At 43.5% G+C, this 14,414-nt stretch overlaps 1 protein-coding gene across 2 annotated transcripts; it reads left to right on the forward strand.

Annotated features, from left to right (window-relative positions):
* Positions 1-52: 52 nt before the first annotated feature.
* MKRN2 (makorin ring finger protein 2) lies at positions 53-13,746 on the forward strand. Of its 2 annotated transcripts, XM_082487512.1 has the most exons (9): positions 53-102; positions 1,134-1,262; positions 2,953-3,131; positions 3,902-4,206; positions 5,711-5,925; positions 7,484-7,594; positions 9,753-9,897; positions 10,537-10,692; positions 13,041-13,746. In XM_082487512.1, exons 1-8 carry the CDS (start codon positions 77-79, stop codon positions 10,678-10,680), a joined length of 1,254 nt encoding a protein of 417 aa, XP_082343638.1. In that variant the 5' UTR covers positions 53-76; the 3' UTR covers positions 10,681-10,692; positions 13,041-13,746. The 2 variants fall into 2 exon arrangements, with proteins under 2 accessions (XP_082343638.1, XP_082343637.1); XM_082487511.1 differs by lacking the exon at positions 13,041-13,746 and having other exon boundaries at positions 10,537-11,306.
* The last annotated feature ends 668 nt before the right edge of the window (positions 13,747-14,414 follow it).

Consider the following 14,414-nt stretch of genomic DNA (forward strand, 5'->3'; position numbering starts at 1 on the left):
GCGGCGGAGCGGAACCCCGGGGCGCGGCGCGGGGGCCGGCCGGGCCGGGCCGGCGACGGGGCGGAGCGGGGCCAGGATGAGCACGAAGCAGGTGACCTGCAGGTGAGCGCCGCCCGCCCGGCCCCGCCGCCCTGAGGGACCCCTCACGGCCCGGGCAAGGCGGCGGAGGCTTCCCCCGCCCGGGCCTCCGGGCCGCCCCGGCGGGAGCGCGCTCCCCGTCACCCGGGGAGGCCGGGGCTCGGGCCAGGAGGCGGCGGCGGTGCGGTGCCCGGCGCTGCCCCGCGCGGGGAAGCGGTGGGCCGGCGGGGCTGTTAGAGGGAGGGCGGCTGTGCCACCCTCGGACGGGCCGTCTCCCTGTGAGAGCCGAGCGCGGTCGGGCTCGGGCGGGAAACGCTCTGCGGGGTCTCCTCCGGCACGGCAACCGCCCCCGTCCTCATCCTCAGTAAACAGAGTCCCCTGACCAGACCTCTGGCTTGGGCTGAGAGACACGGGACTGGTTTCTTCTCTAATGCCTGGGAAAACTGCACTTTTAGAAGACTCTGGTGGCTGAATTTGTGAAAATATTTACTCTGTAGCCAGCTATGGTGTGCGGGTTTCAGGGTCTCGGTGTTTTGGAGCTCAGCATGTAGGGATGAGGAGGAGTGAGAGCCGGGCACTTGACCCAAGCTGCCAACAAGGGGTATTGCATACCACGAACGGTACACTCCATAGAAATTAGAAAGTTTGCTGGGGAGTTCTCTCTCTCCTGTGATGGCTGCCATCCTGAGAGCTCCTTACCCTGGTGCCGGAGCCCTGAGCCCTTTCTGTCCCTTCTCTAAGCCACAGTGCTCGCAGGGTACCACATTGGCTGTTCCCTGCTGTGAGTGCACAGCTTCTACCGATAGAATAGGCCAAGTATAATCTTTGTATATTTTATCTTGGTATCAGGATCAATACCGGTTCTTTAGTGTTATTAATGTTAATTATCTAGTCTTATTCTATTAAATCTGTTTATATGTCAACCCTTGTGTTTCCTTGTTTTTCCTGATTCCCCTTCCCGGGTCAGGAGGGGTCACTGGGCGAGAGAATAATTGTCTAAACAACAATAAGTTGTTGTGGGTTTCTCAAACCATTCCAACCTTCATTTCCCCCAGGTACTACATGCAAGGAGTGTGTCGGGAGGGAAGTAAGTGTCTGTTCTCGCATGACTTATCTACAAGCAAATCCTCTACCATCTGCAAGTACTACCAGAAGGGACAGTGTGCCTATGGAACTCGGTGCAGGTAAAGACCAATTCCTTTTGGAGCAGTGCGTTCAGAAGAACTGAGCATAATAATCACATGCTGTCAGCTTTAAACCCAGAGTTTAAAGATAAGACTTTAGAAGACTTTAGAAAAGATAAAGACTTTTTGCATGACAAAGGGAATGAAATAATGTATTGAATATGAGCTTTTTCTCCCCTGACCAAAACCGGCTTATGGATGCAGTATTGTAGTTTTACTCTGCCTTGGCTTCAGCAATTATTTTACTCTATAGAAATTAAGCTTCAGGTTTCACATATGTTTTCATCTAGTTCTTATTGTATTAAAACCTATTAAATACAAAAACAGAGCCTGCAGCTTCACACAAAATAGCACTTGGTGGCATGGTTTGCTTTCCATGTGACCAAAGTGGATGGAAGCGGGCAGTGTTTCGGCAGTGCTTTGCTCAGATCTCCTGATGTAGCTCCTAGCCTCCTTCATGCAGATTCTAACACACAATTTTGAGGACTTTCAGTTCTGTCTCAGAGCAAAGTGGTTTTCTTGTGCTCCACTAGGTTTGGTAGGAAAGCTGAATGGTACCACACCTTTTCCTGAAGTCTTCTGGTTAAAACTCCTTGAGAAATGCTCTAGTAAATACTCTGTGTTAGTTGATGTTGTTACATCCCATCAGGGATGTGCCACGGGGCAGCCCGTGGCTCCTTCATGGAAAAATTCTGGTCACGGATGAGCAGCCTGTGTTTGTACAGTCACCTGACAAGAACAGGGGATCTCAAGACATTGTTGTGATTGCAACAGCTTAGTTATATTTCCTTTCCTTTGCTTAGTTCATGGTACCAAACTTGGATCAAGAGATTGAACGTCAGTGATTTCTGCAGCTTCCATTAGCTGCTGACGTTGAATCAGTAATGTCTAACGCTGCTGGGGGCCATGTTGTTCACGGGGACCACGTCTCATGCTGACTGGACTGTAATGATGGCTGCAAAGCGCATTGCTGTTTTACTCCAGCTGTTTTGCCAGAGTTTGGGGCACTCAGTGCACGTAACCAGTTTGTACGTATGGCATGTCTGTGGGCACGTACAGGGCCAGAAATAGATACGGAGGATATTTTTGTTCCCATCAAAAATATTCTAGTATTCGGGTATGCCCATGGCTGTACTGGACCAGCCTCTTTACTGCACTGATTGCTTCTGCTCTGCTGCTGGACTATATTTCCATAGCTTTACCGGATGTTTTGAGTCCTTTCCTATCTGTGTGCAAACACTGCATCTTTTCCTGGGGTGCGGGAGCATAAAGCCTGAGTGTCGCTGCTTGCAGGGGGAAAATGAGATCACAGAGTGTTGCTCCTTCCTGCACAGTGTTTTGATGTTGTCTCTGAGAAATGCCAGCAAACCTGTTTGTGTGAAGGGATGACAAAAATCTAATTTAATATGCACATGAATGATGTTCTTTCAGCTACCCTGCGTGTCTCTGGAGGACAAAACATAGGTGTGCTTTCAGAGGCATCTGTTTTTTGAGACTGAGGAACCTTTTTAGTTTTGCTTTGAAAGAGACTGAGCAATTCAGTCAACTTTGTCAGAACAATCCTTTAAAAAAAAAAAAAAAGAAGTAGCTATTCAGTTTTATTTTGTTTAAATATTCATCAGGACAGTGTCCCACCACTGTGCCAAGTTTAGCCTTTGTAATGCTTGTTCTGGTTTTTTTCCTTTCGCAGGTACGATCACACCAGACTTCCTGCGCCAGGGGGTGCAGCGGCCCCTGCGCCGCCTCCCCGCTCCTCGGCAGCACTGCACAACCCTCGCCATCCTCCCGAGCACAGTGCACCCATCATCAGGAGCAAACTGCACGAGACGGGCAAACGGGAGAAGAAAACGCTCGTGCTCAGGGACAGAAGTAAGTGGGAGTGGTGCTGTACTCCTCCTCCTTGATGCTTGATGGGGGTTAGGTATTTTTTCTCCTTTTATTACTTGAGTTTCACGGAGAGCTGGAGAGGTGCAGTCAGACTTCCGATGCGGCCTCTTTCCTGGAAACACTTGTGCCCATCAGTACCTTTTAATCACCGTGTCCAGCTGTCTGGCTTTTTAGCCTGGTGTTCCCTGAAGCTTTTGTTTTGGGGGATTTTTTGGGGTGCTTTTTTTGGTTTGATTTGGGTTTTTTGGTTAAAATATCTCTGCCCCTCACATCTTTTTGTGCATTTTGCTCTCAATGTGAGGGCATTTGCAACGGTGAGAAACCTGGCTGCTTTGTGCCATATGCTCTGTGGAAGATCATGCCAGACCTTAGGAACACAAGCACAGAGCCATCAGTCCATGCCTGGCAGCTGGGGGTAGGGGAGCTGAGCCCCCCTGCTGCCTGCATGCTGTTCTCACCTGGTCTCGCTGCCGCACCTGATGGGCCAATTGCCCTAATGTGAAATGAGAGGATTTTTTAGCCTGTTTGTAAAACAGCTGGAGAAATCTTGAAATCGAACTTTTCAGTAGGTAGTTTGTGAAAATTCTTGTGATTTGTGAGCAAAAGGGGCTTAGAGATGATATTTCATTGAGAAGAAAACTTTTTTTTTAAAAAGAACACCTGGTAATCATTGGAAACAAAATATATGGACCTTCTTGTGTGCGTTTTGGGCGGTGTCTTGTGTGCTTCATATTATATTTCTGTTTCCTAAGATCTGTGTGGCTTGAATGAAGAAAAGCAGAAAGCCAGTGCCACAAGCGACGTGGTCTGTTGCAGTGACCAAAACGATAATCTGGAAATGAAGCCCCATTCGTATTTGGAAGCTATTTGCAGTGGACTGGAAGATCCAGTAGCTGGAAGCTCCTGTGCTGATGGAGAGCAGCTGTGTCCTTACGCTGCAGCGGGAGCCTGCCACTTCGGAGATCGCTGCCTGTACCTCCACGGGGACGTGTGTGAGATATGTGGATTGCAAGTACTTCACCCTTTCGACCAGGAACAGAGGAAGGCTCATGAGATGGTAATAGTAACGTGAAATCAGTGTGAGATTTGCTTTGCTCAGTGCAAGATTTGGTTTGTTTGCTCTAAAACCCAAAGATGTGTTTTGTAGAGAGCCTGTTGTTCCAAAGAGCTATTGTTTTGTTTATCTAGCTATAAAATGATCCTAAGAGAGGTCTGTTCCAGCATCTAGGACTTAATTGGTAGTGATGATGCAGATAGTCTTTTAGACCAACTTCCTTGTTTCCCATTTCATCCTTATGGGAAACTTGCCTGCAGCCTTCTCCCAGAACACCCTAAAACTCTACCAGGAAGGTATCTTTTGTAGCTTATGCAACATTGGTACGTTATGTGCAGTGGGGGAGAGGAACTGTGGGCTGCTGGTGTGTTCTGAGAGATCATCCTGCCGGTCTGCTGGGGAACCTCTTCAGATGCCTCCTCTTGGTCATGGCTGATTTCAGGGCAGGGTCAAGTAGGGAAGGGAGTACAGAGATTTTGGAGCCGAACTTGAAATAGGATGGCTGGAGGGACTGGATGAGGAATTGGCTGTGTAAAGATGGGCTTAAGTGGCTGCTCTTTTCTCTGCCTAGCTACCAGATTTAGGTCAGGGCTGGTCAAGTACAGGATTCTCAAGGCTGAGGAAGAAAAAGACCAGCAGCATTAGTGGTTACTGAATCATAAGTCTCTCCAGACTCTGGAGTAGAATCCAAGGGGTTAAAAACCTCAGGTTTTGTGCACTTGCAAAACACGCTGCTGTGGGAGTTCTCGCTTCTCTCGGGAGCTTGTTGATATTTGGCATGGTGTCCCGTCACTGCTGCTGTCGGGTGTCAGGAAGCAGAGGTGTGGGTTGGATGAGAAGGTGCAGTAGTCAAAATGCTGCTACTAATGTGGAATTATTTTGTATATTTTTTTTTATTACTATAATTCAAAGTCTTTAAATTTATTTTATTTGTCAAGTCCCGAGAACTTTGAAAAGCAAGAGGTAAAATGATGCAGGTATAACCACCAGCTCACCGTGTAGTGCTATGAAAGTGTAAATTGGTTATTGTCGCTACTGGGATAGTACGATGAGAAGTGCTGTAGGAAAGCCTCTAATAAGAGACTAATTCCTTAGCTAGGGTAAAGCTTGGTGTCTGGTGAATGATCGTGGCCTTCGTGCTAAGCAGAGTAACGTCTTGAGTGTGGCACCCGTTCTGGACCCTGAATTAGATGGTTTTAGGGGTATTTGAAGCATCTCCTTGTGCAATACGTGTTCTGTGACACAGACAGAAAGGGTTAAGCGAGGAGTGCTTCAGGCAGCCTCACTTCTGATGCTCCTGAAGCTGCAGAGAACATTGAAGGGCTGAAATACGTGATTGAATTTAATGTTCTTAAAACTAAATTATGATGATGAAGGGTAGGAATGATGCTTTTAATAAGCGTACCTTGTTTTTCTTGTAACAGATGCTTTTCATAGACAGTTTTGTTTCACAAGGAACAGGCTGTTACGTGGGCTGCAATAACCAATGACATCTCTCCTGTGACAGATGTGCATGGCGACATTTGAGCATGACATGGAGAAGGCCTTTGCCTTTCAGGCAAGTCAGGACAAAGTGTGCAGTATCTGCATGGAGGTGGTGTACGAGAAACCGTCAGCTTCCGAGAGGAGGTTTGGGATCCTTTCCAACTGCAATCACACGTACTGCTTGTCTTGCATCCGGCAGTGGAGATGTGCCAAGCAGTTTGAGAATCCAATCATAAAGTAAGTTCCCGTTAACCTGAGTCTCTTCTCTGTGGCCTGTGTCAGTGAGATGGGCTCTCCGGTGCGCTGTGACTTAATACAGAAATAAAACTGGTAATAAGGGATTCCGTAGCTGTAAATACTAACATAGCCATTAATAAGATCTGAACTTAGAAAATCCTGGTCCAAGTGCTGGCAAATTCCAGGACGTTGGAGTGTGGTGTGAGAAGAACTACCTTCAAGATGAGTAGGACACATCGGGTATCCTTTGGTAACAGTTTATTTACATACTGCAGTCCTGTATGGGAAGAGCTTGGCCCTTTGTAACTTTGCCCTCTCTCATTGCGTTGACGGCGGGGCAAAGTGCACACACGTGGACTCTGGGACAGCTGAGACCTTGTTAACCTCTGCCCTTCACAGTAACCTGGGGCCAGAAACAGTAACTCCTTTTTTCTGTGTATGTGCTTAATTACTGGATTTTTCTCTAAATTATAGCTTACCCAAGCTGAATCTCCCACTAATCACACATTTATCTGTAGCTGAGTAAATGCCTTCATCTTCTAGCTCTATGAAAAAAATGTATTCCAAACACACTCGTCCTCAGATGAAATGAGAATTTAAAACATCCAATTAGGGCAATTTCTTTTTTCGAGCATCTCTTTGAAAGCTCGCTCAAGTTACAAGCATGCTCGGGAAAAGGTGGGAAATATTTTCTGTCTGTTGCCAAAATAGACTTTTCTGCACAACTTTCGTTATAAATTTAATTGAGGTGAATGTGAGCTCATTAGGACATAACCTGTCTGGGAGTCGAGCTCCTGTTGGCCATGTGCTGAGATATTCTGCCTACAGTAGGGACTGTGAGGGGTTGGGGTTTTTTTCAGAAACAATGCCCTGGAATCTGGTTTGAGTATGGATTAAATACTAATACAAATTCTTCAAGCATGTTTTTTACATTTATCTATAATGGTGAACATGCTGGTCGTTGCAAAGTTATAAAATTGTCTTAGTTTTAAAAGCCCTGCCTGTTGGGAGACAAGGTGTTCGATGGGACTTGCGGGGAGGGGGTAATAAAGCCTTTCCGAGGCTTGTTGAGGTACCTGGAGTTGCATATTTGATTCTTGATCTTAGTTCCTCGTGTAGAAATTCATCTCGTAAAACCACGCGGTGAACAACTCATCGCTGCTGGTACAAGTCAGATCCCATTTCAAAAGGCTTAGAGACCTTCCTTTTGTCTTTTTTCAAGGCTTTCTGCTGCATACCAGTTATGGTGTATTTCTGCGTATTGGGATCAGCAGACACAGTTTACTTCTGCATGTTGAGGAAACACCTGTTACTTTTGTTCAAATCTAGAAGCAAACGCAAGGTAGTGCAAGCCCTGCCTGCCCTGAATTGGGTTATTTCCATCAAAATGAATAACAAATGCACACGTGTGCTATAGTAATGTGTGAGGAGGTGTCTGCTGCTTCGGTGTGACAAACCATCTCCCTTTCCCTCAGGGGACCCATTTCTGGCAAATTTATTGAGGTGTATCGCTCTCAGAAATTAATGGAGCGTTGCTGTTTTGTCTTGATCCATTCAGGTCTTGCCCGGAGTGCCGAGTAATATCCGAGTTTGTCATTCCCAGTGCATATTGGGTAGAAGACCAGGAGAAGAAAAATGAGCTGATTGAAGCATTTAAGCAGGGAGTGGGGTAAGTTCCGTAACCACCGACACTGTTTGCGTTGTCCTTAAGCTAGATACACTAAAACTTAAGTCAATCAAAGTGACGGTATTTTTAAACTACGTAATTACAAACCGTTCTACAGAGAACTTTTAATCTCTGTTAACACTTTTATTTAACTTTGTGACTGCCACGAAAGGGTCTGATGTGTAATTATAGATTTGAACTTATTGAAACTTGCAGTGCTCTGAAACTATTTCAGTTCACATGCCAAAATCGGCTTCGTGCGTTTTCTGTTGATCCTTTAGACATAATTGCCTCGAAGATTGTCAGTTACTGAGGAAAACAAATAGGGAAGGAAAATGTAATAGTCTCTTGAAATATGGGATAAAAATTCATGGGGTTTTTGCAATGTCTGCTGGAAATGGAAAATACATGACTGCATTCCTTTAATCGTCTAATAACAACTTGCCCGGTGCGTGGAGCACTGGGAGAGGTCTGCTGAGGGGTAGTTTTACAGCAGCTTTGCGAAGCTGTGCTTGCCTGGAATGTGTAAGGGGTATATAGTTCGCAGAATGGTAAGATCCCGTTACTGATCTCCTTGCTCACTCTTTTTAAAGTAAACAAGCTGTGCTTGTCCCAGTGAGCGATGACTATTTTGCTGAAGGTTGTGCAGCTTCATTCTGTGATGTGCAGCAACCTTTAAACACACCCTTTGGCTTACAGAAAAAAATAGGCCTGCCTTACATCTGTGCACAGCTGGTGCTACTGCAGCTTTTCCGCTGCTTGGGAAGCTTTTAGTCTCTGAAGTCTTGTTATGACACAGCAGAAGAATTGTTGAATGCACTACTGCTCCATTAAATGTTTAATCCGGCATCTTGTCTTGTTTCATCTAATAGGCAAAATATTTGAATAAAAGTGATCACTTTAAACTGAGGTTCTTCAGCTACGGTTTATTTTCAATACCCCATTGCTGGTGTGGTTTTATTCATTTTAATTCTTAAGGACTTTGAATTGAGGGTAATAAATTGTGCTCAAAAGCCTCGGTTTAGTGCAGTTTTTAAAGGGCCATGTTCTCAGTAAGGTCAGCTTCCACGTGACTGGGATAGAGGCATTGGGTTGTGTCAGCAGTTGGGTTTGGCTCTTGCCAACCTGTTGTATAGAAGAGAATACAAAAAGGGGGGTTTGCTTAAGTGCTCAGCTAAGATGTATATATTGTGTTGTAGATAGAATGTCTGTACCAAAGAGGTTTTTATGGATCTTGGCAGTCAGTTTAACTTGAGGGTTTCGTATTGCATGGAATGAAAAAATGCTAATAAAGGGGAAATAATAGAAAAAAAAAGCGCTAATAAAGGGGTCATGCCAGCACAAATCTATTCTGATTCTCCACTGGCACAGGGCAAAAAAAGTCTGACCTGGAAACGTGGAAGTCGGAGACCACCTGAGTTCCAAATCAAGACAAATCCATTCTGCTTTTAATGCACTACCTGGCTGGGGGTTTGGTTGTTAATTATTTTTTTTTTTGTTACTGTTGAGCTTTTGCCTCCATTTAGTTGCTATTTGGTAGAATGTAGATTTGATAGATGTCTTAGGAATCACTGCATATCAAGTTTACAAGGGCAGTTGCATTTTCTCTGTAGTTTCCTCTTTAGATGTTTTTCATTGTAGAACATTCCACCAACCCCCCCTGCCTGGAGTATGGTTGTGCACCTGTTGTAAGGAACATCTTCATAAAAATTTGCTACACAGCTAGAATGGCTTGGTTGAACAACAAAGCTCATGGAAAGTTAAATTAACTTCCAAAGGAGATGATGAGAGGAACTGGTTCATAAACACGTAGTGGTAGAAAAACAGGGAGGAACGTTGCTTGAAAAATAGCAATGGATTTGTTCATTGTGCTGGAAATGCGTGTGCGGGATCAATGACGTTCCTTGTACATCCTTCACTTTCCATGTCTTCAGTTTAATTCTTTTGACTTGGAATGCTGTTCTTTTATGTGTTTCTTTGTTGGCTTTTAATAATCGTTCCCATCTGTTTTGACTGCTATCAGTTAGGGGGAACGGGAGACCAAAACTCCCAGTGTGCTAACAGGAGCAGTGCTCCCCATCGCTGAGGATGGGAGCATGAACTCTATCTGCTTCCTTACTAGCTGAGGGCAATAACTCTCTCTCTCTTCTAATTCAATCAGGAAAAAACCCTGCAAGTACTTTGAACAAGGGAAAGGAACTTGCCCATTTGGAGGGAAGTGTCTTTACCTTCATGCTTATCCAGATGGGACACGAGCTGAACCTGAAAAACCACGAAAGCAGCTCAGCTCTGAGGGGACCGTGCGGGTAAGGGATTACTCCAGTCAAGTGTAATTAAGAAACACATTTTGAATGTAAAGTGTACTACTAAAATATGTTTCATACCGTGCATGGCCTTGGAGAATTGAAGAAAGCATCCCTCACCTTTCCTTGAGCCCCAGGTTTGTTATTAGGGAAAGGAGAAGGTACTTTTCATTTAATAGCAAAAATTTATTTTCGGTTATCTTTTCTTTTCAACCAGTTCTTCTCATAGCAAACCTTTCTTCAAAGGAATTCGGCTGTTAAAGTATTAACAACTCATCTCACTTACCTGCATATAGCTGGCTGTAAGACCAGCTAAAAAGGGTAAAGCCTTCTGAAAAACTCGTTACAGCTTGGCCACCACCCTGAGCGGTCGCCACAGCCCTACTGCTTTAATGTCACTACAGCTCGTTAGTACTGGGTAGGTTTGACCTCACTGTATTCATACTGTAACACTAAGGAGAGTGGGTCACTTTGAATTTAACAGCAAATGTTGCTGAGGTAGTAAATCCGAGCACAAATGCAGCTCTTGAGTCTCAACTTCTGACTTTTTTAAATGAACGAAGAGGACTGATAAGGGAAAATACTTTTTTGGAACTGTGACAAGTACTGGTTTGCGCTCAGGCAGACTTTCTTCTCTTCCAGTTCTTCAACTCCGTTCGTCTGTGGGACTTCATTGAAGACAGAGAAAATCGGACTGTGACCAGCACAGATGACGACGTAACGGAACTTGGAGAACTTTTCATGCACCTTTCTGGGGCTGATGAGGATTCTGCTACTTCTCAATAAAGAGAACCAAAGGTGCTGTCTCCTGTAGCAAGCTAGCTATTTGCTAGCGATGCTTTTACTTTCTACAGCACAGTTAGAATGAATGTGCCCTGTGGTTTACTTGTGCAGTTCTGGTAAAGTTTTCGGATAGTTTTTGTATGGCACCAAAAATCCTAAAATATATTTAAAATGTTAAACTGATTGCATGGAAAACATCCCTGAATCCTAAGAGGGTTTTCTCCCTCTTTGCCCTAACATATGCTGTCTTGTGAGCCGAGTGGTAGTGTAAATACAGCTCCTCTCTTACCATTTAAAGCTTAAGCTGTTAAAAACTGTTGCTAAATCTATTTTGGGTGTTTTTTTTTTTTTCTTCACTAAATCAACTAAATGTATGTCCACAAAAACCCACTGGGAATAATGGTCAGTGTAGCTTTTTTTTCCTTAAAAAGGAGATTTAAGAATTAAAACACTATACCTCAAAGTAGAGTTCAGAATCAAGTTTACTGTAGTCTTACAGCGAGCGTTGCAGTAGCAGGGCCGGGACACTGCCTGGCTCTCAAAGACTGTGCGAGTCAAGTTCCTACCCTTGTTTTAAAACAATTAAAGCGCAAATTGGCAGGAAGTGTCCCCTAGAGCACCCCTTGTCAGCAAATACAATAATACAGGCAGAGCAATACTAAATTACAGCACAAATTGGATTTTGGAAACTGTATAATGAGAGCAAGTAGTTACTTTCAATAGCCATTGCAACAGTAATAGTTGAATTTTTCTTCAATTTAACTAGTTTGAATGTATTTAATGGGAAGGGAAGCCTTGATTTGGTTAAATGAAGTAGCCAAAATTAAATGAAATAACTAAATAATTTTCTGATCTCCTTATGTTAGTGATCTTTTAGTTTGCAATTCTACAACGTTAATTGTTTCTTTTGTAACAAGTTATTTAACTGCTGCTTTTTTTAACCGTGTGGCTGATGCTTAGGCTTTTCTATCTGCACATACCTCTAGCGTAGCGAGAGGTCCCTCTCTGAAGCGATAGTACAGCTGTAGAAGGGCCCCATTCCCACGCAGCTCCCATCCCCGGCTGCAGCGGGCAGGTAGCGTTACTAATGGCACAGGCGGAAGTTCAGACACTGCCTGGTAAGTGACACGTACGGTGGCCGTGCTGCCGAGCGCTCCCGCGCATTCCTGCCACTCCTGCCCAGTGTCCCATACTGCCAGCCAGCCCCGTAGCAGCTCTTCAGGAGGGCACTGGTTCCAGCCTTCAGGTTAAGGACAGCAATGCTGAAGGCCCAGGAGGTGTGAAGTATTAAGGCACAGCTCTTCTGAGATAACCGAATTTTATTTTTCTTAAAAATTTAATTCATGCTTGTGTTGCAAAAGCTTTGAGCAAAAGCAATTTGATTGTGAAATTTGATAAAGAAGTGAATTCTGTTAAGTCATTTGTATTAACGTTGCAGTTAAACTAAAAATTCAGTGTGGACACAACTGAAAAGGCTACTGAGTAACAGAGCATTAACACACTTGAGTACAAGCAGAGTTTTCTCAAGCACGTGGTCTTAAAATAAGCAGAGGGCCAATTTCAGCGATGGCTTGAGGATAAGACTACATACCCTTGAAAAGTTGCTTGTCTGCTTAAAGATGGGAGCATTTCAGAAAGCTTGATTGTTGAGAAATTATTTGTATTGTGAAGCAAAGTATATTTAAATACACTTGTGCAAAAACCCCTTATGTCAGCACAGCAAACAGGGCACTGCTTTGATGGTTAGAAACTCGGATGGGGGTCACCGTCATAAAGCAAACAGCAGGAACCTTACTCGAGGAGTCAAACATTTTTAAATGGCAGCAAATTAGTGACTCCAACATGATCCGCTTCATCAGTTGGTTGGCATTTCTGGGTCAAAACTGAAGCTGAGAAAAGTTCTGGATGGAAATACTGCATTTCTATAAGGGTTCCAACAGAGGAGGGAGAACTCCCCCATCTCTGCTGGCTAAATTGAACATGCAAATTTTGCTCTCTGTTCTGACCTCGGAAATGTAACTTTTCCACAATTATTTCCACTCTAAAGTTAATTTTTAACAATGCTTCCCGCAAAGTCAGGCCTTTACTTGTCACGATCTGTAACCCCACTTACTTGTCACCTTTTTAAAACTGGCATATGAAGGCAGCAGTGAAGGTCTTACTCTAGTGAAGTCGTATTAGTGCAACTGTTCATCACTAATTACAAAGGTGAAGGAACACAGAGTATCACTAAGAGAAGTAGTACTGCAAGATGAACGTTCAAGAGCTCATGCCCAGACATACTTCCTACCCCAAAATACCCCTTAGCTTCCCTGCTGGAGCTTGTTTCTAGCTGGTCTTGCACTTTTTTTTTTTTTTCACAGAGAGAAATATTTTCAGTAATAAAATAGTCCCCCAAAAACCCAGTGGAGAGGGTGTTTACCTCAAACAAGACACTCCCGATTTACTTTGCCCCAAGAAGACACAAACCAGGTAACGACAGTCTGACATTGAAAAGAGAACTTGTTTTTCAAAGCTACCTAGGGACAACATCAAGAGAAGTTTTAATGTAAGAGCAGTAAGACTTAGAAACTCAGACTTTTTAAATTCTTCACTTAGCAGCTTTCATCTACTTTGACATCAAATGCTGGTCAAAATAAGTCTATTTATTTATTAAAAAAAAAAAAAATTTCAAGAGACATAACCTGTTTTTAAAATCAGGAGTTAATGGTTTCTTTTTGGAAATTAGAGCTAAAGTAAAAGCAGTTCACCATTTCTCCTTTTTTTTTTTTATTATCCTTTTCTTAAACTCTTTCTTATTATAAGGAAGGCAAGATGAAAGATAAAATAGTTAAAATACCAAGAATATTATTAAAAATCATGCAGAACTGTATGGAACAGTTTCCTTGAAGCCTCAATTTACTTTTTAGGAAGGAAATTTTATGGTCATGCTCAGTTATCACTTAAGGATTAATAATCCACCCTTCTTATAATGTTATACAATTATTTTATAGATACTATAGGTATTATTTTTTAAGTATGTGTCTGACTTACGTACTTCAAGTTCCTCTCTTCCCTTTCATAAGCGCTTTGTGGGTTTTTTGCTTGCTGCAACCAAGAAGCCGAAATGGCTACTTGGACATTACAGGCAGTTAGGAGTTGCACACGTAAGCTGTCAAAATACACAGCAAAAGTATTTTGCCTAACAAACTTTAGGCAGCAGTTGAGCCTGAGATAATTGTGGTTACAGACATCTCCTCTGGTCGCTGGCTGGACCTCAGCCATGGATTCAGACGGGAGCCCCACACTTACCTGTATACACAGAGACACAAAATCCCCAGCTTCCAGTCCCAGAATGGAAAGCTGGCTTCCCTTCTTTGCCTAATGAACATATTTAAACAGAGAGCTATTTAAAAAAAAAAAAAAGGTCTTAGATTAAACCAGCTATTTTTTGTCATCTGCGGAGTTCAGCCAAGACAAACCACTCACTTCTACCCAAGTAAACAACAGGTTCATAGAAGATGAAAGGCAGAGCAAAAACAGTGCAGTTAAATAGCTTGATAGTACATCAGTGTAGGTATCTTAATAGGTAGATGCTGCTGAAATATTACAGTAGAATAAAAACCATATTGTAAAGAATGTGATTGGAAACCTATAGGTCATCATATCAAGTGTGTTTCTACTTGAACTGCTGTTATCTATCCCACTAACTTTAAAGTTATTCGGAGTGTCGTTTTCTGAGGTTTCTCAAATCTAGA

The sequence above is a fragment of the Vanellus vanellus genome, assembly GCF_965231255.1.
Source record: "Vanellus vanellus genome assembly, chromosome: 9".
NCBI classification, from domain to species: domain Eukaryota; kingdom Metazoa; phylum Chordata; class Aves; order Charadriiformes; family Charadriidae; genus Vanellus; species Vanellus vanellus.

Coding starts and splice junctions, on each gene's coding strand:
- MKRN2 (XM_082487512.1), top strand. CDS start 77: ATGAGCACGAAGCAGGTGACCTGCAG. Junction 1,263..2,952: donor GCCTATGGAACTCGGTGCAG/GTAAAGACCAAT, acceptor TTCCTTTCGCAG/GTACGATCACACCAGACTTC. Junction 5,926..7,483: donor TTTGAGAATCCAATCATAAA/GTAAGTTCCCGT, acceptor TGATCCATTCAG/GTCTTGCCCGGAGTGCCGAG.